Source organism: Vidua macroura, chromosome 5, assembly GCF_024509145.1.
Source record: "Vidua macroura isolate BioBank_ID:100142 chromosome 5, ASM2450914v1, whole genome shotgun sequence".
Taxonomy (NCBI): Eukaryota; Metazoa; Chordata; class Aves; order Passeriformes; family Viduidae; genus Vidua; species Vidua macroura.
In genome coordinates, this window is record NC_071575.1 from 37,800,315 (window position 1) to 37,823,172 (window position 22,858).

General features: G+C 37.5%; 1 protein-coding gene across 1 annotated transcript in view; it reads right to left on the reverse strand.

Annotated features, from left to right (window-relative positions):
- Positions 1-5,631: 5,631 nt before the first annotated feature.
- Positions 5,632-22,858, reverse strand: part of TRHDE (thyrotropin releasing hormone degrading enzyme) — a 207,960-nt gene continuing 190,733 nt past the window's right edge. Inside the window, exons 16-19 of the mRNA XM_053977659.1 lie at positions 18,315-18,482; positions 17,646-17,786; positions 11,674-11,755; positions 5,632-9,795 (exon numbers count right to left, since the gene is read on the reverse strand). Of these exons, the coding sequence (XP_053833634.1) occupies positions 9,652-9,795; positions 11,674-11,755; positions 17,646-17,786; positions 18,315-18,482 (535 nt within the window). The 3' untranslated portion in view covers positions 5,632-9,651. The remainder of the gene's footprint in view (positions 9,796-11,673; positions 11,756-17,645; positions 17,787-18,314; positions 18,483-22,858) is intronic.

Genomic DNA, 22,858 nt, shown 5'->3' on the forward strand with positions numbered 1-22,858 from the left:
GAGAGTATGGGCTAATTTGCTGCTTCAAACAGCAGGGAGAAGTTCCTTTAGTTTGGCATCAGCCTCATGACAAAAACAACCACTGGTAGGATGCAGCATGTCTCCTTTTAACCTTTCAGGAATTTTTTTAGTTTAATTAGATTTTGGCCACAGTAAAAAATCGAGGCTGCTAACTCAAAAACTAAGTTTCAGCATAATGAAGCTTTAATTTCCCAAGCACACTCTCATTAATTCACATAATTTCAGCCTTACCTTCCTTACACTTTTCTCACAAATATTTGTGATCATTTTCCCATCCCATCTGTAAGACAGCCTCAGTCATGTCATTCTCAATACTGTTCCCCTAACATGGGTTTATGTGCTCAATTCTTAGAAAAGATGGGACTGTCATCAGCTCACTGAATTGCTTCTTTTCACTCTCCTAGCAATATGCAGCAGAGTGACTCTGATAGCACTGCAACTCTGAGTGGTGGCTTCCACGCTGAAGGTGGTACTTAAAGGAACTAGATATATTTTTGCTACAAATAGGAGGAAGTAGCAAATTAGTCAGCAAAAGCTGATTTTCTGTTATTAAGATAGCAAATACTCCTAAGTCAATTTACAAGCCAGAGGCTCTAGGCTTCTTTTCCTCCTACACCCTACAGCTCAGCTGAGTAGCTTTCAAAGAAAATGGGCCCCTTTAAAGTTCTGCTTTTACTGAAGACACTGAGCTGGGAGCAAATAAACAGCTCTTCATTTGGTCTTGTATGAAAATGTTCAACTTGAAAGCAGCTCAGCCAGACTGAAGTGCTGCTGATTGCCGTGGCCACACTGGGGAAGAAACAAGCATGGTCTCTCTGATGTTTGATTAGGAGATGTGCTGCCAGCGGGATTTCAGAGGGAAGTGCCATTTCTCTCTCCTCACATCCTTCCAGGGATGCTTCCAAGGTGGTCATGCCCTTTTTCTCAGCTTATTCAACAGTCATGGAGAAAGACATGTAGCAGAAAAGGGAGGGGCAAGGACCTTTCTTCGGGCAGTACATCCTAGCCTCTCATATTTCATCTTACATTCCACTATTTCAATGTGAAAGCTCTCTGTTGGCCCTCAAGCCAGCTCCTCAGGCCCGCTGAACTCCTGATCCAGACCTTAACATAGGGAAAAAGGGGGGTACGTAAGTTCCGTTTACATACCCTGCTGACATAATGCATATTGGATGTTTGAAATTCTAGCCCCAGTATAATACAGTGAAGTGTTTAAAGGAGGGATACTATAAACATACTAATTTAGGCCTCAGCTCTTGCTTACCTCAGTTCCAAGCATCAAAGCTGCCTATTGTGCTTTGCAAAATCAGAACCTTAAAAATTCCCTTCAGCTTTTCAGCAGACTAAGATGTGCAATACAGAAAAAAACATCTTTATTGCTAAAGAAAAAAGGGCATTCTGGTATTGAAAGCTGTATTTTGAAAAATACAAGGCTGGCTTTTACTCCCAGTGATGTCAATGTCAAAGCTCCAATTGACTTCAGTGGGAACATGATTGTATCCAATGGGTAAATAATTGCACATATTTCACATCTCATTGTTACTGAAAACTGTTCTTCAAAAAAGGAAAATAATAGCCTGGATTCAAGTTCTCTATTAAAAAGTCATTTGAACTGCATTCCAGTTGAAATCACTTTTACCAATGAAAAGATCCTTTTGTTTACTCAAAATTTACATAATTAGAAAAGCACAAGAGACTTCGCTCTTTTCTCCAGTCTTAGTCCTGTCAGTCTTGAAGTGCTTAACAGCATCTCCAAGCCCAGATTTTGTATTTTTCTTTGGTTCTCTGCTTTCTACTAGTCCCAGAATTTTAATATGTTTTGAGAAATTTCTCATGTCAAAAAATACCTTCTCTTGCATGGTTTTCATTGTAAAACATCAGCATATCTATTCAGTTATTAAACTGTTATCTCAATGAAATGGGAACAAGCAAAAGGTTGGGCATTATTTATCTTAGCTATATCTCCACATCAGAAAATTAACACAGTGATGAATTACACATTACTATACAAAATTTTATTATCAGACACAAAATTCAAATTTGGTTTGCTTAAAATACAGAAAATCAAGTTTCTCTTAAAAAGAAATTCCATTTAGTCAGTCCTTAGAGCGGAATAAAAACTTCATGTTGAACATACAGTGGTCCCCTATTTATGTAATCATTGTTAAAGGCATGTAACAAAAAACACTGTTCTCAGAAATTCATATATTTTATTTGGTTAATGGTTTCAATTTCTGATTAGTTCTATATTCATTAATTAGCATTGAAAGAATAATTCTGCTTTTATTCAAAAAGCCTAGAATGCCCCAATAAATGAAAAACTTTGTTCAGTGTGGCCTTTTAGATATACTGAGAATCAGTAAACATCTCCCTTCTATATGTAAAATATATCCTCTTCTGTGAAAAAAGAAAGAGGAGAGAGAGTAGTTGGCTCTATACAAAGCTGTGATTTTAAATTCAGCAAAAACATATCACCACATACTGCACCTGAAACCTGTGCAGAAACAGGTTTCAACCTAAATCACATTCCAGAAATACTAGTTCAGTCATACGCAGAAGCTTACATTAATTTGAAGTGCTTGATTAATCCCACAGATATCAGTGGGACTGCCTACAGATTTATATATATGGTGGAATCTTGGTCAACAAGATAGCCTCACTTCCTGCCTTAAATCCAACTGTTTTGCTGAGTTGAAACTGTTTGAGTAAGATCTAGAAATACAAATAACCAATGAATAATTTTTCAAAGCAAAATGTCCAAAACTAAAAGCTATACGTGCGTGTACACGTGGCACATAGAAAGAAAAATATGGTATTATGCAATCATCTGTATTTTCTCTATATGAAAATGGCATTCTGATCTGGCAAAAAGATATTTATGTGAAAACACTGGTGAACTGTACCTAAACATGACAAAAACTTGAATTCCAAAGAGTAAAGATTTAAGAACTGATAGAAAAATATGTTCTTCTAATTACAGTATTCAGAATTAATCTAAGGTTGAGACAGAATTAACAGAGGAACTCATCCATTATAACCAGCATTAACAGCTACAGGATGACTTCTTTCTTCTTTAAGGTGTCAAAAGATCTTACACATGGAATCTTTTGGACAAATAATAAAATGTATCATCAATCCTTTTTTTTCAATAATATGATTAATTTATGTCATTGATGTGTGTGTAGTTAGTTTCCAGAGAACTAGTTTGTATTTATCCTCTGCAAAAATACAGCAACTGAACACCTTTCAGTAAAACATCAGACAGGGAGATACAATCTCTGTTTTTATAAGGCTGTATGTTTCACCCACACCAAAGCCAATTGTCTCTCAAACATAACAACAACATAGCAAAATTACATTTACACATATAATAAAGATGTCTTTATACAGGGTAGTTATACAGTAATTACAATGATTTTTCCATTAGAAATAGTCAGTTTGTTTTTTCTTCACTGAGTGTCTAAGTCCAGGAAAGTCTATCTCTGCTGAAATCCACTGTTTGCAGGAAAAAGAGAGGGTGGTAGCCACACTCTTCACAGTACAGTATTCTACAGTTCTCCAAAAATATTATAAAGCTTTATCATATTGGAACCAATCACAAAGTATTATTCTAATGAAAAGCCAAAGGAAAATGAAAAACATTTGTCATCCAATATGTGCTACTGAAACCTAGATACAAATACATTAAACATTCTGTACAGCAGCCAAGCTGCCACCTCCAGGGCTGTTCTGGGAGCAATAGGGAAGATCCTCAGCTGGAATTCCATCAGTCACTTCAAAGGATCTACCTCACTGGGCAACAACAGAGGTTCTGTGGCCACACATGCTCCACCAGTTTGGCTGCAGATTATTTTGAAATCACAGAAACCAACATATTAAGTGGAGTGAAACGTACCACAAAGAACTGAGACTGCATCTTGGCTGCTGGCCTGGTCCATCGTACCACGGCTATCCTGACCAAGCAAATCCAAGTGACACTGTCCAGAAAACACTGGGACACTCTGGCAAGAGCCTCCTGGCTCATGACTGCCTGCTGCAGTCTGCTCTCACAAAGCTGTTCACCTGCGATATCTACCAGCACTGCTTTGATGCTCTTAGGAAATGGTACACAAGAAATAAGCAAAGCATTCTGAAATTCTGTTTGGCAAGGTCACACATTTCACTAGTTACAAATCAGTCAAATATAAATGCCTTTTCTTCTGAGAAATTACATCTGGTCTGACTCACAGCGCTTTTCATGTGTGTGATTCTCCTTAAACACATCTCAATGAAACTGGCTCCATATGTCTTTTAAATTCCAGCCTCAACTGTGTTACCATATTCTGAGATCAAGCCCAGAATCCCCCTCCACTGTCAGCATGGACATAAGACAGAGCTAAGTTTAACCAGATTCTTCAAAATATACTTGATTTTAAAATTCTGCCCAATGAGGTCATGTGGCCTTACTTTGGTGAAAAATCCTTTCTTCCCTTCCTGCCCACTGAAAACAAAATTACTCATGTCAGTATGGACTACTTGCTCATGTCAGAGTGGCTTCACTGATTTTCAGAACTGCTATTAAGACTGGTAGAACCCTGCAGAATTGTATAAGAAACAAAGTGGCCAATTTTTTACATTTTTGTACGTAAAAACGGTGCTGTACAATCACTGGTGCCATACAGGTTTACACAGGCATCTGATTAGTGTTTTTGGGGTTTTTTGTTTGTTTTTGGGGGTTTTTTAATGGTATGAGTACAGTTACTACTATTACTAGACTTATTACCACAAATAATTTGTAGTACATCCTTCCAACCCACGTTAGAAAAAAACACAAGAAATTCCCTGTTACGCTTTCAAATATTAACAGAAACATCATAAAGAAAAACAGTGTCTGTGTTCCTATTCATACTAGATAATTAAATATTTGACTGTTCAAAAATACTTCTGAAGAAGGGACACTATAATATTCTAGACCTTTACAAACATTTTGGTCAGTGCTTTTCAGCTGGGGTGGCCAGAGCTCAGAGCTTATGCTTTTTCTTAGCAGTGCATATTCATTAGCTGGACCTTTGCTTTCTGCTAGCACAAGGCAATGACATTCATCTCTGAAGATCACCCACAACCCATACTCAGCCAAGGGACCTTCTGTCTTTTCCATACAATTGAAAGAAAGTTGGATGGACCCTTTCTGCATTTCAGTGGTTCCCAGCTGCTTTCCTAACCCAGGTGGTCTGGCAGCAGTGGCAGGTGATACAGCCAACAGTTTTCTGACTGCTCCATCCATAGCTGGGCAAACATATTCTCTTCAGGCTGCTTCACAGCTGGATGGTCCTTTTACTCCTTCATGCCCATACTGACACTGTGGCTATATATCCTGCTTAGGGCAGGCAGCCTGATATGATGAGTACTCATAGCAAGAGTGAGTATAAGCTGATTATATACATTAGCAGTTTTCAAACCCACATCCATTTTCCTCAAAGAAAAAGTTGCACATTTTCCTCAAAGTCTGTTTTCAGTATCATTTATGATCATGTGGAAAACCAAAACCTTATTATGCAAGTATCTAAATAAAGGCACCCTCCCCTGTAAATATTAGCTTTGCTTTATTCTATCCAAATTAGATTTTTATGAGAAAAATATCTCTATGGAGGATTTTACACACACACACACACACACACACACACACACACACACATACACACTCTTCATTTTTTATTACTTACTACTAAAGACTTAATTGTATGGTTCAGGATCTTTGCTGTGAAAGCACCCTTCTACATCAGGGCATATTTCCTTTGGCACTCTAAAGACCAGTGGAATATCTACAACAGACCAAAAACAACACAAATTCACTTTCAGTTTCCATGTAATATCAGAATTCTTGCTATATTCACTGAAAAGATAATCAAAGGCCACAAATTTAGATGCACTTGAGACCATATGAAGTTTTTTTTTTAATCATAATTAATGTCCAAGTACTCCCAGTAATAGCAGAAATGATAATCAAAGGTCACAAATTTAGATGCACTTGAGAACATATGAAGTTGTTTTTTTTTTAATCATAATTAATGTCCAAGTACTCCCAGTAATAGCAGAAATGACATGTCATTTCACAAAAATGTTTTCACAGAATTCTGCCCTTGTCACAATTAGTAGCTACTACCATTTTAACAGCTATTAGCAGTGGATACATGAATAATTCTACCAGCTACAAAGTAATAGGTCAGATACTTGTAGTGGACAGTTTTATAAAAATACAATAGCTATTTTGTTATGCTGGCATAGAATCATGTCTATTCATATGTCTTCCTATATGATTTTGGAAACCATATCAATTAATAACTACAAAGGATCCTGAGTCATACAAAGGCTGATTAGAGATTCTACCCTCATCAAATCTCTATAAAATGACACCCACGTCCATGTCCACACAGCATTCACATTTTGCACAATCTCCTCTCACTAGAAAGGACAAAGTCAAACACTGGATTAGAAAATGCTGAAAAGTATGAAGTATTTGGCTTCCTAATCACAGTCCAAATAATAAAAATGAGGACCGCCTTTAGACATGGACAAGGGAAGAAAAGGACTGATAAAAGAGAAAGAAAATCAGTATGATAAATAGATTTTTCTAAGCAAATTGTATTAGAACTTTCCATGAGGAATCAACTATTCTTTAACACATAGCTGTGTGAAACTTCTTTAAAAAAGGTTTCTAAAGACATGTAATAAAATGCAGGATGTTTGAATATTGCAGAAAACGGTTATGGGTTTTTAGATTTAATCCATTTAAATATAATCCTGATTCAGTGTGAAACAGCAAAATACAAAACATAAAAATAAAATAATAGAGAATTATAATGGAAAGGCCAGTTCAACCTTAGAGCAATAATACTAACATTATTAGAATATAACAATTATAAGCAACACATCAACAGGTATGTATAAGGTATACATTTAGGACTTGATATCTGTGGTAGACCAGTTGCTCAAGGCCACTAAAATACCAATTTACATCCAACACCAGCTAAATGTGCAAGAACTTCAATCCAAATGAGCAAGAGTGGGAATTTCTGTGCACTGTGCAGAACACACAGGCTGTAATGAACTTTTGACTTTGGAATATACTGTTATCAGTGGGAAGACCAGAAACTTTTATGTGGAACTTGCAAGGTATGTTGTTCAATCTGTGGTTCTGGAAAAGAAAAGTCATCAAAGACAATACTGACTAAAAGTGTTAAGGTACAGACCATTTCACACTCTTCTGTTCTCTGAAATCCTCCAAGCAATTAATAGTTGAGGGCTTGGCTTTCTGCACACTCTTTGGATATCACAATTTTGGCCTTCATTAAAGGGCAGAGGTTATATTAAATAGTATTTGGCTTGCATTTTTATTATAAAAAAAAAAGTCTGCATGTGATTTTTCTCAGTAGAAATTAAAAATGTGACGCTACATACTGGCATTAAGGTTGAGTTTGGTCAACCGCATAAAATAATACTTTTCACTTTTTAAATGCCTTTCATAAGAAGATATTCCAGTGCTTTGCTAACATTTGTCAAGCCTCACAACACCCCTGTGAGGTAGGTAAAATACAAAGGAGGAGGAGGATTTCACTCAGCTTTGACATGATAATGTCTCTGGGCAGCAGGTTCACTAGCACTGCAATGTAGCACAAAGGTTTAGGACTTACTATAAGGCAAAGAGTTAACAGTAGAAGACCACAGGATTCCCTCTTCTTTTGGTTATATGTGAGTCAAGCTAATGTGCTACACAGCGCCAAACAGCTGAACAAATGGCCCCACAAGGATTTACTGCACTCAATCCACAAACAAGAGCCTCCGAAAGCAAAGGGCACACAATGACAGGTGCAATATCGGTACAACAGCTTAGTTATGGGATGGAGCAGAATACCTTGGGAATGAGAGCCCAGAAAACAATACTGTCTCCACATAACTCTGACAATATCTGAAGATTGTTGGGTTTGGTTCTTTTCTCAACTTACTGGGGATAAGCAACTGTAAGTGTAAAGCATGTTGATTATTTTCCATGCCTTGTAAGGGAACAACCAGATAGAATGGCTGCTCCGTGCGTTGGTGGGCCACGTGTTCCCAATGTACACAGCCATGATGTGGTCAGATGGTTGGGATAGGTTGGGACGGGACAAAGAAACACTGTCCCACATCTACATTCTATCTCTGAAGCCGCTGCAATCTGACTCCTGAAAACTGTATTCTTGTAGTTTTTCCTTCACAGTGTAGACATGAGAGAGTATTTGGCCCCCACCAGTTTTATCCTCAGCATTTAGCTCCAGAGTGCAGATAGTTATTGTACAATTCCACTGCGTCACTGATCTTTCAGATTAAGGATTGAGAAGAAACAAACATCATTAAGAAAAATGTCATTCATGAACAATAGTCTATGTGAAGTACAAGGGAACAGAAAGAAAACCATGTTCTTAGTATCAGTCAAATAAACACAAATAAACACATGTACACCCCCTCACTTTCTCCGTATTTCACTTTTCAATGATGACATAAATAGTACATTCCATATTTGCAAAAGTATTGCCCATATAGAGAATCAGACCTGTCTATCATAATAAATCACTACAGTGACTGGTCTACCACATGCAAGACAGCCCTCTTGGATAATTTTAAGTCTTTGTATGCAAGATATTCTCCCTTTTTCCTAATTTTCATTTGAATCCTATGTTTATTTATAATACTTGTGCACTGTGAGCTAAGAAACTTACTACTGCACAGGCTGGATGACCTGGGTGATCCATTGTGAGTTTCAGTGCCTTGTAAAGTAGCTGAGAATAGGTGGTTCATGGATTCTGCGTTATCAATGCAAAGATCCTACCCCAGCACACATTCACAGTTGAAACTACATTGTTTCACTGATCAGCAGTGAACAAATGTATATGATTATAATGTAATGATGATGTCCTTCTCATTTTCTCTCTCTAATCCTGCTCCTGGCCCTTTTCTCTTTCTCCTCTCTTACTATTCTGCTTATTTAAATAAAGGAATAGGGAGACTGCAGATACAACTAGTAACTCAAAAAATGAGCTGGAATCTTTGCAATCATTAAGAGACAATCTGAGTGGTAGACAAACTGGCAGCAAGTGGGAAAGATGATTTTACATCTCGTACCACCCCAAGCTGGAAGCCTTCAGCATTTCCTTTTCCTTACTTTCCTTTTGTTCATTGAAATAGTGATTGTCATAGAGTCTTTGTGCTTTGTATAATGCCCAACTTTGATGTAACCGGAACTCACATACAAAATGTTGCTGTTATACATACGCATGCTAAAATACAGGCAGACAGTACAAGCATGCACAAAATAGTCTTTGAAGGATTTTTTGTTTGGTTTTTTTACCCGACATTTACATGCACCACTTAATATCATGTTTGGTTATGTACATTGAGGACTGGGTTTCACAAGCATTCATGATCTTCTCTTCTGAAAATCTGACAATTTCACAAGATTTCAGTGTAAAAAAAAATCCACAATGAAAAAAACAATAAACCAAAAACCTTATCCCTGCAATCTGATCTTGTCTTCATGATTTTCATGTTGAACACTTTTAAAATGTCTCCTCTTCCTCTTGCAGTGAATCATGTTATATGATTAGCTAAAAAGACAGATTATTGTGTCAAGGATTTTCTTAGCCACTGGAACAGTTCTTCCTTATAAAGCCTTTGCCACCTTACATTGGCTTCCACTGTTTCCACAGCACGAGAGAAAGAGACAGCAGCTCCCCCTTCGTAACTCTTTATGAAGTTCTTTAGCTGGAAATACAAGTTAACAGGTTAAATTTACAGTAACTAAAACAGCAAGTATTTCCAGTGCACACAAATAAGTCAGACGTTTAGGACAAACTTCCACAATCAATGTGAAGTAAATGCAGTATGAGGTAGAAAGATTTAATAGGAAATATATTAAGACAGCAAACTGTCAATTAGATGTGATGCAATTGCTTCACATTGCACTGGAAGATATTGATATGTCAGTGCTGGATCACATTAATATAATTATCTCCTTCCCTCCTGCAGCTCAACTGCTGCACTGTGTAGACAGCTGCTTTAAACTTTTATTTGTACCTAAGAAACCAAACTAGGAGCACTGGAATGGCTTCTAATTAAGGTTTACATGCAAATATCAGCAGAAGGCCATCCTGATGCCCTTTGCTTTTATCAAGCTTCAAAACACATTAATTTTATTTTGATGTGCAGATCCCTTTTGGTTATATAATACATGTCAGTTGCTGAAAAAAGGAAGGGATGCTTAGAGAGAAGAGAATGGCAAAATAGCAAGTGGGCATACATTTGACAATCTTTGAATGCCTGAAACATACTCCTTCCCTTATGAGAAAACTTGGATCATTTTTTCTGCAGACTGAAAAGGCTTTTGCTCTGTTCTTGTGTATACTCAAAGTATAGCACCAGCACATGGATTGTTATAACCAATGGCGCTGGCAGGTTTTCAATTATTGTTGCTCTTTTCAAGTGAAAATTGTAAGGCTGATCTGCACAATAGTTTGCAGACTTATACAAAATTAAGATGGTTTTAACAACACTTATGAATAACTAGTTAATTATTTTTTTCCTGGTGACACCAAATTCACCTTGGTTTCTAAATTCTGACTTCCACAAATATCTCTGTGCCTGGTCTCAAAACTGAAAAGATTGATTCTGCAACTGTCTCATTCCCATCACAGTTAAAAGCATGAAAAGGACCTGGAAACTATCAAAATCAGACTTTACCTGAACTCTGTACTTTTTATACCAAAATGTTTACAATACCAGTTTCTTTTAGGGAAGTATAACCAGACAACTTACCAATCCTATCATGAAAGTGGAAACTAAGAGTACAGAAGGCTTCCTGGGGGAGGGCAGATACTCAAATCTAACCAACAATGTCATTCCCACTTGAGGGGAGGAATGACCCCCACCTAGGGAGGAATCACCTGTGGCTCCTCCCTAAGCTACTGAGGTCACTAGACTTGAGTGCAGACAAATGGCTGGATGCAAAACATCAGAGCACAATCAGAGTTCAAGTAATGGTGGCTGTGCTGCATAAGAATCACTGTATCCATTTGGAGCAGCACTGAGTAGGTGTAGCACAGGGTGTAGCACAACTGCACAACTACCTCAGTCAGGACAGAGATGTTAAGTTAAAATGAGAACTTTTTCCCATCTAAATAAGAAGTACAAATTATTGTGACATCATTTGCCCAGCATATTCAGTTAGCAGATTTTCTCACATGGAAAATAATGTGAGAAAAACAGAGAACACATTGGCAGCTTCTACTTTCAACATTGATGTTTTCAAGGACTGCCCTCTGCAGCATAAACTAATGAAGATAGAAACATCCCATCTTCAGTTTCTCAACCAAGTCAAGAGAAAAAAACAAACCTTCATATTCAGCCAAGCACAAAGATCTGCCTGCACAGTCCCCCTCCTGACACCACCTTTACACACTTACGTGCTTTTGTGATCTGCTCCTCACCCTTGTGCTACCCAACACACTTGGTTCTGCACAGGCAGTTGGGTCTTCAACTGCAGCAGAGAGAACAGAGTTTCTGGACAACCATATCATTGTTCCTGCCCTGATCCCTGCTTGCAATGAACACAGCCTCACATGACAGAAGTCATTCAAAAATTACCTCTCTTAGTTCTCCTTCAGTATTGAGGAATTCCGTGACTCCACTAACAAGCTTTGAATTCATAAATAATGCTTCTCCATACCTGCAAGGGCAAAAAAAAAGATGCACAGAGAGTTACTGCAAGAGCCAGGTCAACTGAAAATTACAAAGTAATCTTCTGTAATCAAGGGAGAAGGCATAGGACTGATTTTGGGGGATCAAAGGAATAGCACTGCAACTTGGTACTGGTATTTCAGGACAAAAACCTAGACTGAGACCTTCTTCTAGGCTGAAATGTTCGTAATTATTAAGTCAGATGCTATTAAGCAGAATGAGTATAACTACAGGCACAGACGAGTGCTTCAGAGGAGGAGAGGACCAAACCACCTCCCACTTAATGGAACAGAGGAGTCTGAGGAGGGACTTCATGGCAGTCTACAACTTCCTCATGAAGGGAAGAGGAGGGACAGGGACAGGGACAGATCTCTTCTCTGTGGTGCCCAGTGACAGGACCTGAGGGAATGGCCTGAAGTTGTGTCAGGGGAGGTTTAGGCTGGATATCAGGAAAAGGTTCTTCACCCAGAAGAACCTTCCTGGTTCTGGTCAGTTCTTTCTGCTCTGGTTGGGCACCAGAACAGGCTCCCCAGGGATGTGCTCACAGTACCAAACCTGTCTGAGTTGAAGCAGTGTTTGGACGATGCTCTTGGGCACACTGTGTTACTCATGGGAATGGCCCTGTGCAGGGCCAGGAGTTGGACTCAATGCTCCTTGTGGATCCCTTCCAACTCAGTTTATTCTCTGATTCTGTGAAATAAAGCTCAAAATATAGCTTCAATGAAGGAGCAGAGCAGCAACTATGGAGAATTATTCTGAGGAACGCTTCAAGCTGTACCATTAAATCAGATTTTTTGATGTGCTGCAGCCTTCTCTGCATTTTGTATTCATCCATCTCATCTACATTACAAATAGCCTCTCAAAAACTAAACTGAATCAAATTTTCTTGTTCCAGTACCTGATAATTAAAATAAATAATGCTGATAGGAGTAATACTACTAAAATAATCCCCTGGGCCACAACACAGCATTTCAAAGAACCAACCTGGAATGAAAATTTGAAATCCTGGGCAAGGAATATTTAAAGGATATACAGAAGCAATCAGGAATGACATTTGGCAGGCAATTGCTTTGAAATTGGCTGTTCAAATCTTCCTGTTCACTTGTATTCTAGAAGTTTTTTTCAATCCTCCAAATGAAGCACTATTATCACTACTGACCAGATCACTCCTCAAGTTTTACATTTCATGTTGGAATAGTTTGTGGGATTTGTTGTTTTGGGGCTTGGGGTTTTCTCAGTCTCCAGCATGAAGAGTATAATTCCATTGGAAACCAGAAGTAAATCAAGTTAGATGTCATTCAGCATAGTAAAAGGCACTTGACAAATAGTTGCCCTTATCTATAGCTGCACGTATGTCCAAAGCAGTATTTAGCTAATCTAAACACTGGTTTTAAGGTAGGGAATCCAGATCTCCTGAAAGACATGTGTAAGTATTACCAATAGACTTTACTGAAATTATGTTCATCTGGGGGAACAATTCAATTCATTGTCTACTTTTACAGACTGATTTATAGACAGAGTTCAAAATTCAAAGTGAAACGAACAGCACAGTCAGAGCTTTCTGTTCTGCTTCCGTTAATCCCAAACTGATTACCCTTAAATGCTTAGGTACTCTAAGCCACAGTTCTTTCAAAGGAGAGAAAGAAAGAGAAGGAGAGCCAAAGCAATAGGTATAGAAAGATGGGGAGGGAAGAGAACTAGGATCTCTTTGACAAGATTCTCTTTTAGGGAATGTTTATGCTATATTGCTTGTTATCTTGAGCTCTTGTGAGGAGAAACACTGTTAGAGGTATCAAAAATCCTACTCCCTGACCACTAATAAATGAATTATTAATGGCTATTTCAGCAAGTACATCTATTTTCCCAAAATTTCAGTCACACTGGCATATACAGACATCCGGAGGCAAACTATGGGAAGTAGGGATTTCATGGTACTCTTAAGTACATTTAGGCTTTCTAACAAAGCCCTTTATTATTACAGTCTCAGACATAATTGACTGTTTGGAAAACTGGAAGTTCCTCTTGATGGGGTATTTTGACAAGGTTACCAATCCACTTTAGACAAACAACTTCAGAAAAACAGCTGCAGGGATTTTATTTTTCTTACGTCCACTGTAGCCACCACAATGCAAACAAGAAGTAACAGAATTCCTTCCACTACAAATGGTACCTTCATGCACACCTGTACTGATTACTGCCCATTATGTATACTTGGTAAGAAGTCAGCCATTTACAGCAATTTCTACAGAAGCTATGCTGATAAAAAAGCTAGAAAAGTCACCTTCCAAAACAGTATTTTGCAGGTGAGAAACATAAGAATAAATAGGAAAAGTGTTTGGTCTTACAAGTGTCAGTCTTCTCACCCTTCATAGGAAAGACAACAGCACAACAGAACCAGGGTCTTATATGCCTGAACTTCAGGGAAACATTCTGGAGACACAGACTCTCCACTGCACCTTTCTTTCTGCGGATGTAAACCCTCCAGTGCCTCACGTTTGTACAGGCTTTGCACTTGTGCAATCTCTAGAGGCAGCATAGTCCATTTACTTTGGACAGATATAAATGCCTTCCCAAATACTGTCAAGTACCCAAATGCTGACAAATGATTCAGCACTTGAAAATGAAGAAATTCTTATAGGCATCTGATATATTAAATTTTCACACACTGACACGTGCTCACAGGATGAAAATGCTTTAGGAGACAAGGTAGTGCATGCTCAGGTAACATGAAGTCAAGCGTAGTATTTTCAATTCTCTTTTTCAGAGTTGTAGCAGTCTTAGTCCCACAGATTTCTTCCTAAAGACTTGTTAGGCACCTCAATTTTTAAGTCAGATGTGTAAATTATGAGTGACTTTGAAGATGTTATACATCAATATGTTCTGGACAATGTGAATACAAGCATACTGTAAAAATATGAAGGATCAACAATATTTTGTGGCAATTCTAACTCCTTGACATGCTATGTTTAAAAGTAAGAGGAAATAGAGTTGTAATTTAATACCTCTCAGCTATTTCACTTTCCTATCTGAAATATCAACACTTTTTATACTAAATTAAATGGAAAATTGAAAACACCACTGAGATATCACCTTATTAAATTAATGTTTCATACAAAGTATTTTAATTTGGAATCAAATTAATGAATAAATTATAATTGCAGGAAAAGGATGCCTTGGGACAAAGTCTACTTGTGTCATAGAATCCTAGAATGGTTGGGGTTGGAAATATCATGCAGTTCCAATCCCCCTGCTATGGGCAGAGACACTTTTCACTAGATCAGGTTGCCCGAAGTCCTATCCAACAACACCTCACCACCCTAACAGTAAAGGAATTCTTCCTGCTATCTAATCTAAACCTGCCCTCCTTCAGTATGTAGCTTTTCCCCCCTGTCTTATCACCATACGGCCTTGTACAAAGTCCCTCTTCAGCTTTCCTGTAATGACCCTTTAGGTACTAGAAGGTGCTATAAGGTCTCCCCAGAGCCTTCTCTTCCCCAGGCTGTACATTCCCAACTCTCTCAGCCTGTCTTCATAAGTTAGATACTCTAGGCATCATATCACCTGTGTGACTGTCCTTGACACTTGCTCCAAGAAGTGCATGTTCTTCTTGAACCATAATTTTACAATAAAGCTTATATTTTTAAATATGCAGTAACATGGTGAGCTCAAGTCAGAAACCTAATCACAGAATCACAGAACATTAAGGGATTAGAATGAACCTTAAAGATCATCCAGTTCCAACCCCCACTCCTCCATGTGCAGGGACACCTCCTGCTAGACCAGGTTGCTCAAGGCCTTATCCAACCTGGCTTTGAACCCTGCCAAGGGATGGGGTATTCATAACATCCCTGGACAACCAGTTCCAGTATCTCACCACCCTCACAGTAAAAAAATTCTTCCTAATATATAACTTATTTCTTCTATTTGTACCCATTCCTCCCTGTCCTATCATTACAGTTCCTGATGAATACTCCCCCTCTGGCTCTGTGGTAGGTGCCCTTCAGATACTAGAATTTTGGTATTAGGTTTCCATGCAACCTTTCTCTTCTCTGGACTGAACAGCCCCAAGTTCCTCAGCCTGTCTTTGTAGAAGAGGTGCTTTTTTTGGTGGTTCTGACTTGTGTTTTGAGATCAAACTGAATGAAGGTAACACAAAGAGAGTGTTGAGCAAAAAAGACAAACTGTCTGTTATTTTCATTTAAAAAAGGACAATAACAGGTCTTTGATGAGGCCTTACTGATTGTTATGAATTCAGATATGCACAGTGATGCATCCCAAGCAAGTGAAATAAGTACAATTCAAAATCTAGGTGAAGTTAAGCTATTTTAAATTATAACACCCAAAAGATTTGGCATGTGGCACAGTTTGTTAAATATTTTCTATTTTTCTACACTGCTTAACATTGTGCACATCTAAAATCACAGGTGTTAGCCAGGTTGTCAGATAAATATACTTACTAAGGCAGGACACAACTACAGCATATGTGTTTGTAGCAATACAGATTGTGATGGCTTTATGCCTAAACTCTGGCTAAATCCCTGGAGGAACCTGAAAAATTATTTGCTATCTGATCTGGGTGTGTAATAGTAATACATCTGCCATCCAGTTTCTGTCTACAAGCCCAGTTCCTGGAATAATCACACCAAAAGCAGAGAATTCTTAATTTTTAAACTCTTTGAGCTTTTTTGGAGATGGCTTTCAAGAACTATGCTCCTGCAATATAAATTTCCAAAACCAATTCCAGCTCAAACCTACTTTCCCAGATGAACCTTCTTCTAAAATCTCACTATATTACTAAGTATTATCCAAAACAGCATGAACAATTTTCTGAATTTTTAGGAAAAATAAACTCAGTGTCTGAGTTTCTTTGACTCTTACTTTGATGCTGTGAAACCTATAGGAAGTTTGCACCCATATTCATCGGGCACTGGGATATAGTTGCTTAAATACAGCTCCTTAAATGTACCATTTCAAGTATTCTGTGGTACAATAGTTGGCTCCTCACAAGTCTAGAATGGAACAGATCTGCAATGCCTTTCCTGCCAACATCAAAGGTGTGACCTGGCATGGGATGCCTTAAAATCTTGGACACCTGCCTTTGAGAATCCGAATCTCATCCAAGTTGTGATCCTTTTTAATCTGTTAGTATCAGATGAGCTGCTGTGCAATCTTTCAGGCCCTCGGGCTGTCCCTAAAGAGCTACAGAAATTTGTCATTCATTGAATTAATATCAAAATCTTAATCAAAAAGGATTTTTAAATGTTGACTGGGCTTCAGAGTAGGAGCATGTAGCACTTGTTCAAAGAGAAAAGAGAAGCAGGCGTAAGGAGCAACCTTGTCTCCTTTCTGTTCATCCATTTTTAATTCAAAATGTCGCTCCTCTGTTACTTAAAACTCCCCCAAAACACTGAGTGGAAAGAAAGGGGATGACACTAAATTAACATCCTTTTGAAAATGGAAATGTTTCAAAATGTGCATTTTTTCCACAGCTGAAATAATATTTTTGAAAAGACTGTTTTTTCTATCTGACTTTAAATCAGAAAAATTCCTTTGGGAACTGCCGTTTTTTCTCTGTGTAAAAATAGGACTCCAGCACTTGACATATAGATAAAATTCATTATCATAAGCACAGACACAATACACTAATATATATACAGATGATTGCTAAGAGACAAATGTCTCTATGCGTTTGTGTGATAATCCATGAATAAATGCATTTATGACTCATACATAGCTATTTCATATTTAGAGACATCTCTATGGATTAAAAAGAGAATGGACTAGATTCGGGAACTTATATAAATACATACCTATACAATATTTACACAAATTATATCAAGATAAGAAAATGAAAATAAATTAAGACTTTTTATCGTTACCTAGCATTCAGTATTTTCCATTTTTCTCTGAAAAACTTCCAAGCAAGATCCCTTCCATGTGGATTTCGAGCTACATGGATTATCACATCAATTGCATCCTGGTCCAGGACAACTTCAGAGTTGAGAGACAAATTTAAAAGTCTAGTGGGAGAAACAAGAACATGTAGTTTCACAAACACATTGTCTAATGTCAGTCCATGAGGAAACTCTTGGGAAAAAAAGATCACTGCTGAACTGTTTAAGTCTCCAAGTGACTTCAGTGGTTTATTTCTATGATTCCAAAAACTGGACGAATTTATGAATCAGAAAAATCTCGATGTAAAAAGATTTTAATAAAAGCTGAGTGCAACTTTACATGTGCACTTTTATGAAATCTGTAAGAGCAGATTGATCAAGAAATTGTATATAAAGGGCATGATAACAAAAAATACCAATAATTATTATAGGATTTTAAACATTTCCAATGAACAAAGGAAAATCTGGAACTGAAAAGATAGTATGTGTCAATTTTCATATGCATTAATGCAAAAGTATAAGATGGCTTACAGTAAAGACAGTAAACCTGTACTTGAAAAGCAAATTTCTTGCCTTTAGATTAAAGCTCAAGTGATGATCCATAACTGTTGAAGTGATTATTAGTAACAGATTCAAATATAGAATATTTTTTACCTGTTGAGCAAATTTCTGTCATCACTGCAAGTTAAAGCTTCTAACAGTATTTTCTTCTCAGACACTGCTGTAGTAGAATGAAATTTCATCCAAATGAACTCCCATACATCTTCATCCATCAATGAAACTCCTGTACAGTAGACAATGTCTCTCACATTGAGAGGGATTCTAGAAAAGAAATCAGTATTTTCATTTTGGTAAACAAGTAGCCTCCTGATATTGGATACAAAGGAGGACCATTTCTAAGATTTCAAAATTATTGTCCAACAGTAATGGAATCTTTTTTTAAATTACATTTGCTTCTCTTTACTGCCACCAACATTTTCCAGGATATCCTAATGGGCGTTCTAAAGGGTAGCACATGCTTGCCATTTTCTTCATAACGCCATCACATTGTCAGAAGACGATAAAATATCGTCATGTTGCTCATCCAACTCACAATGTGCCACGTAACCTACAGGTAGCATAAGCTCTCCAAATTAGTATGGGACCTTATCACTGTTACTGGGCTCTGTGCCAAATCTGCTCTTCTTGTCCTCTGCACTGTTCTACAACAGGACCTGAGCAGCCAGAAATTCCTTGCTTGTGCTGGAAAGTGCTTCATCTTCATATAGTAACATACAAGTAAGAAAGGATATGCTGTGAAAATGATACTTAAACATGATATTGTCAGGAGTGAAGAAAACAGAAAGATCTGAGGTTTTTTTCAGCATATAATACCAGTACAAAACCAGCTGTGCCACTGGTATAATTACAGAGAACTGTAATTACTGCTAAATTAGTATCAACTCAAACTACAGTTAAACCACCGAATTCAGACCTAGTGTATATATAGTATCTGCATATGTACAGTGTTCTTCTAGAAAGGTCTCAGCTGGGCTTTCAATTTCCTACCTTGCTTATGTTTCCTATACAAGCATAGAAGCTGAAACATTTGTACCATTGTCCCATTAATTCTTGTAGGAAGTGTGGGCTGGAAGGACTGTCACCCTGTGTTTGGCTAGTACAGACACAGCAGCAGATGTACCTAGAAGTGGATGTCTAACTCCAGAACAGACAGCACTCCTCACTTTCAAAACTTACAGGAAAACATATCAATTCAATGAGCTTTCCCAGCTAGCCATTTTTTACATTCTAAGGGCCAACACCAGCAATTTTTGCAGCAATGGAGTCAGTAAGCACAAGATCATTTGCATCTCTGGGAAGGAAGGAGACGTTAAGACTCCATGGAGCTGATCCCATGACCATAGCCTAGACATCACCATTTTCCTTGCTAAGAAAACTCTACTGCCACCAAATCAGTAGTAGTATACTTGCAGTGCTGCAGCAGATCTAATCAAAATTATCCAATAAACTGCTCCAGGGAAAGTTTTAGGTCTGTACCTATAAGCTAAGTAATTAGGACAATGTGAAAAAAATCAGCCCCTACAAACCATGACATCAAGCACAAATACTGTTTTAAAAGGCTTACCTTCAGAAACTACAAAATGTACAGCTATGAAACACTACAAACTACTCCTGTGAGAGGCTTGTAATCAGCACTGTAGACAAGGGGGTTCCTCTTGTGGAAATGAAAATTACTTATGAAAATGCAAATATCCCCAAAGTAATTTCTCTTTAACTATTGCCCCTACAGAGAGTGCTCTGAATTTTGACCATTGGTGGAGATTTTTGCTTTTTCACTCATCCAGTCATTTTAGGTGTGTATTCTATCATTATCTAAATATCTGAAATCTCTCCAGTCTACAGGTTTTTTAGTATTATAGGTTCCTGGAAAATTGCAGTTCCAAGGCACTAGATCAGCATGTGTATGTTTGCCCCTTGTATTAACCGAATCAAGTGGATAAAATTACCATTATTTTGGTACTGCTTGGTTTGTAACACTGCAGAACACATCCTGTTGTTAGTGAGACCTCATCTGTGCATTCAAGGCTGCTCACATTTTTAAAGAGCTAATATGATTGATGGATATGTCAGAAGAATAAAAATAAACATTTAAGAGCATCACTTTAAATAGCTTTAATTTGAATACTGATCCAATTTATTAAACTTTATTTTTCTTGCATTAGAGATATGATGGTGAGAATGAAATATGTAGCTAGTTGAGCTCGTTTAAAAATTAAACACTTTGGGAGAAAAAGTTAAAAATTAAACAGTTAGAAAAAAATTAATTAAAATCGTGCTGTGCCTTTACAGGGATTTCTTTTTTTCAAGAGTGAATTATAAAGCTATACAATGAGCTAAGAATAATGTTCTAAGTCATAATTAATTGGTACATATTTGCTCCTATTTAAAGTATGTTCTAACAATTGAAGATACACTTATAAAAACGGACCATAATTATTTATCTTCTGCAGAAATTGTGTTCTAATTTTTTAAAATGTATATGCACACAGTTTAGACAGTTCTTTGATTAAGTAACAAGTTTCAACACCATTTAGGGTTCTATTTGACAAAGAAAATTAATCAGGTACATTATTCTTATTTTTGCAACAATTTAACATTTAACTTAAGCCTATTTTTCTTGATGACTATATTTATAATCTTGTTTAATAGGTTACAAGGCTCAGATAAGACACAAGAATGAAGTATTAGTACTTTGTTGGCAGATCTGTAATACAGATTCTATTATAAAGAAGAGCACCATACAGCTTATTTTTAAAAACCTCAATCCTAAATCTTCTACTCCCATTCTCTATTACGAACTCCAGGAGTCATGCTGCTGGCACCATTGTGCAGGAAGAGGAGGGGATGATCCTCTGCCGTAGCACATACCCAGTCTAAAGAGAGAGGGCAGAACTTCCCCTTGAAAACTGAGGTACAGAGCTGTGATGGGCTCAATATTCAGGTGTTGCTTTTCGTTCTGCACACTGCAACATTCAGGTACCTGTCCCACCTCAAATTCAGGGGACATTAACTGAGGATGTGGCTACTCAAGGTGTCTGGGGCAAAGCTATGCACAGTCCCTGTCCTGTGCTCCCAAGTTTCAGGTATCACATGAGTCTGACAGAGGCACGCAGGGTGCCTGTCCCTCAAGTGATGGTGACTGCTATTGCTCCTTCTCGTTCCTATTAGAGATCCCCCACAAGTGAACATGCAACCAGCATAGTCAAGCTCTTCAACACTGATTTTAATAACTGAGTGATGAGTTAAGTACTTCCTTGTGGCACCAATCTCTGAGTAGATATGCCTTTGTCCATTCTGGACAGTTTTTGCAACAAAAATATGGTCATTTCTGATCAATTGTTTTGCAAAGTTGTGGAGAGATCATCCCTGAATAAGAAAATTGGAGGCTAGTCTATCTAAATTTTAAGGATTTCAAATTAATTACTGCTAATCCATAATCACTACATATAGGGTCATTTTAATGTGGTGACACAAAGAAGTCAGAAGACAAAAACACTGCCTGAACCAGCTGCCCCATAATGCCCAGTTTTACCTTTTACAAGATGAAGTCCTCTCTCTATTTAGACCCAGATGGTCTTTCAAAGTACTAAGTCCTTGATTAACTCATGCACTCAACAGTGTTTACTTCCTCCTTAAGCTTTATTGACTTTAGTGCAAGATTCTACTCAAATGTTGTAACAACCTATTAATTAGTTAATCACTTCAGCAACATTGGCTCACATTAGTTGGCAAAGCTCCAGAAACTTTTCAAAATGCATGAATAGCTATGCCTGATTTTTTTCAGTAATTAAAGCTTCTAGGGGTTTCAAACACAGAAGAGTTTCGCTTTATTTTTTTACATTTATCAGACACTCATGTGTGAAAAAAATTAAAATAACACTCATTTTTTCATGTTTGCTGCTAACAATTTCCAAAAATAGCTGCTAGGCATCAATTCCTTGAAAGAACCCAGTGCCTCTTCCAAGAAACTAACAGAAGTAATTAACCTGTTGGCCATGTTCTCACAAATACTTATGTAGGCGGTTAAACTTAAGTACATTTCTAAGTTGTTGCAAGACAGTAGCACCACTGTGTACATGTGAAACACAGAAATAAAATTATCAACCACAAGTAATTAGAGAAATAAAGGAGGAAGAAAAGGAAAGAAAAAAGGCTTGTCGAGAAAAACTTTTGATTTTCTATCACCTAAGCCAGACTTTATTGAAATTACTTCAATTAGTGACTGGTAATTTACTACTCCCTCAGATCTATGGGGAGTTTTGTTTATACACATGCAACACACTCCTGCAATTGTTTTTTTGGTGGCATTTCCACTGAGTTGTTAAAGCTACAGCCAAGTAAGCACGCTGCCCACTTCCAGGTGGATGGACATGAATCTGTTATTCCTTGTAGAGGAAACACAAAATCTGCATGAACAAGTGTGGAGGTTCACAACTCACAAATTTGGCTTGTTGATTATCACTGTCCTTCAAATTATGTGATGGAAGACATTTACTTCATTATTTACACCTTTCTTAAGAATTAACCAATGTTCCTAACCATCACAGCAGCATGACAAAAGTGAAATGGCAAACAGAAGTCACTGAAAAAGCCCATATCTACATTATTACACTTTAAAAGATTAGATGAGGTTGTTT